General features: G+C 40.9%; 1 protein-coding gene across 1 annotated transcript; it reads left to right on the top strand.

The window, feature by feature from the left end:
• Positions 1 to 1,622: 1,622 nt before the first annotated feature.
• On the top strand, positions 1,623 to 2,003 carry LOC145667598 (histone-lysine N-methyltransferase SETMAR-like). Its single transcript, XM_081735063.1, has one exon. It carries the CDS (start codon positions 1,623 to 1,625, stop codon positions 2,001 to 2,003), a length of 381 nt encoding a protein of 126 aa, XP_081591189.1.
• The last annotated feature ends 382 nt before the right edge of the window (positions 2,004 to 2,385 follow it).

Raw genomic sequence — 2,385 nt, 5'->3', positions numbered from 1 at the left:
CCTCTCAAGTATCCTTAAATTTCGGGAAAATGTGATGGAGTAAAATCTGTACCGTATGCATGATGAGGTATGACAGTGAAACGAATTCGGTGAATATTTTTAGTTGTCATTGCACTAGTATGACAGCGAGCATTGATGTGCTGAATGAGAGCCTCAATTTGTGCACGAACTTGTCGAATTTGTGCTTCAGTTTTGTGAGAGTGTTACGCTACTAATAAGCACTGATAATAGTACCCTTAGGCAGATTATACCATGGACGTTCGAGAAGATTGTCAGCATGATTTTTGCCTGCCAATACCAAGGCCTTAATTTTGTTGATGTGGGCAATCCTTTATGCTGATACTCCATGAAGATGCTCTTGTTTTCAAGGTCAGAATAGCGTACCTAATTTCTCCATCTGCGACAATGTTATTCAGGAACTCTATCATATTCACGTTCATGGCGCTGCACCAAGAGGTTCCAAATGTATATTATGTTCTGTTTCATGTCAGAACTCAGCTTTCGTGGCACCCATAGTGGACAAACTTTCCGGTATTCCAGATCTGTGATTATCATCATCTGCACTTCTTCTTGTAATATGCCACACTTGATAGCAAGCTCTATCTGTGGTTTACTGGTTGGTTCTCTTGAATCAGTTCATTAATACGATTGTAATGTGGTTCATCTGTAAAAGTGCGTGACCTTTCACTTCCTTGTTTGCCAACTAAGGCAAAATTTGCTAGCGTTGAGTTTTCTGTACGAAAACGAACAGGTTAACGTCTTACCGTACTAATGTCTACACAGTCCTTCCCGTAAATAACTATTATTCACGATCATGCCAGTGTGAGACACTCCTTCTGCTATCAGTAACTTGATCACTAGAAGGTATTTCAGCCACAGGACATAGTGTTGTCACAGTCCTTGGTTTGCAAAGATGATCAGTTTTGAAACTGTCAACATATCTAGAGAAAAATGTCATTAACGCAGTGCAATCATACTCACAATCAAATATTTGTTTACATTTTAGAAAACAAATTAGGCCTTACTTTTCAGCATGGCTTCGTATCTTGATTTTATCAGTTTCCCGAGAAGCAATACACCAATTACAGACTCAATGACAAGGGATATATTTATGTATATAACACTACTGTGGAAATATTGCAACATATCCTACGTGAAGTATTTTGTATCAATTACTGTGTTATAAGGGTGCATTTTTACGTTTCAAGCAAGTAACATCGGCTGACGTGGGACAGAAGTCTAGTTTTCGCTAATAGTCCAGAGTTATTTTGACAATTTGTTACATCTATACAGAATATGTAGTAATTTTTACGAAGAGCAGACCAAACGATCTGTCTTCACGAAAGAAAAATAAGTTCACTGTCTTCTTTGCGTTCTTGTGTTCACTGTCTTGAACACAATGGCTGGCCGTGTTTTCAATAGATTTTTTTTCTATTCGTTGTACCAGGTGTCCAAAAAAGTTCGTGCCACTAGGACGAAAAGTGCAATTCAAACGGCAGTGTCGGCAAACCTGTCTGCACGACGTCAGATGTTGACATTCCCGTGAACTGTCGGTCAATGCAGAGTTGTGAGACGTGTCGGTGGTGTCGAAAACATTTAGGAACTACAATTCTAAAGTGAACATGTCAATGTCAAAGGATGTTTTATGGCTGTGTTTACTTTATGGGTTCAAATTGACCATCAATGCTGCAGAAGCTACTCAAAAGATATGCTCCACGTTTGGAGAGGCATCAGTAAGTGAGCACCCAGCGCGAAAGTGGTTTATTCACTTTGCATCGGGAGCCGAGAGCCTACAAGACAAACCTTGTGTTGGACATCCATCGACTATCAACAAAGCCCTGCTGAAGGAGAACATTGAACATAAACACATCAAATGTGCGAGGAACCTGCACAATGATTTGGAGTGTCGGAGGAAACCATTATTGCATCTGCACAAACTTGGGAAGACTTTGAAGCTCGGTAAGTGGGTTCCTCACGATCTGACCGAAGAAACTAAACTCTAGCGGCTCAACATTCATTATGTCACGCCACAAGAAAGGCCCATTCCTGCACCAGATATTAGCATGTGACTTTAAATTGGATGTTAGACAATAACCACAAAAGAAAACACAATTGGTCATCCCCTGATTCTGTGGCAATTGCCCCAGTACCTCGTCAACAGAAGGTACTGGTCGACCAGCGGAGGTACTATGCACTTTGAATTGCTAGAAAGTAGCAAAACCATCACAGCCAAGACGTACTCGTCCCAGCTGCAAAGAATTGCAGCTGCACTGTGTCAGAAACAACCAGCATTAGTCAGCAAGAAGAAGAAGCCTTCTTCAAGATAACGCCAGACTTTATACGGCGAAAGCAACCAAGGAGGTCAACACACTTGATTGGGAAGTT

The sequence above is a fragment of the Thermobia domestica genome, chromosome 13 (genome assembly GCF_964235325.1).
Source record: "Thermobia domestica chromosome 13, izTheDome1.hap1.1, whole genome shotgun sequence".
NCBI lineage: Eukaryota > Metazoa > Arthropoda > Insecta > Zygentoma > Lepismatidae > Thermobia > Thermobia domestica.
The sequence above is the reverse complement of the archived record's forward strand: the minus strand, read 5'-3'. Positions and strand labels throughout refer to the sequence as shown.

Excerpts from the sequence above, each read along its gene's own strand:
- LOC145667598 (XM_081735063.1), top strand. The coding sequence starts at position 1,623 with ATGTCAATGTCAAAGGATGTTTTATGGCTGTGTTTACTTTATGGGTTC.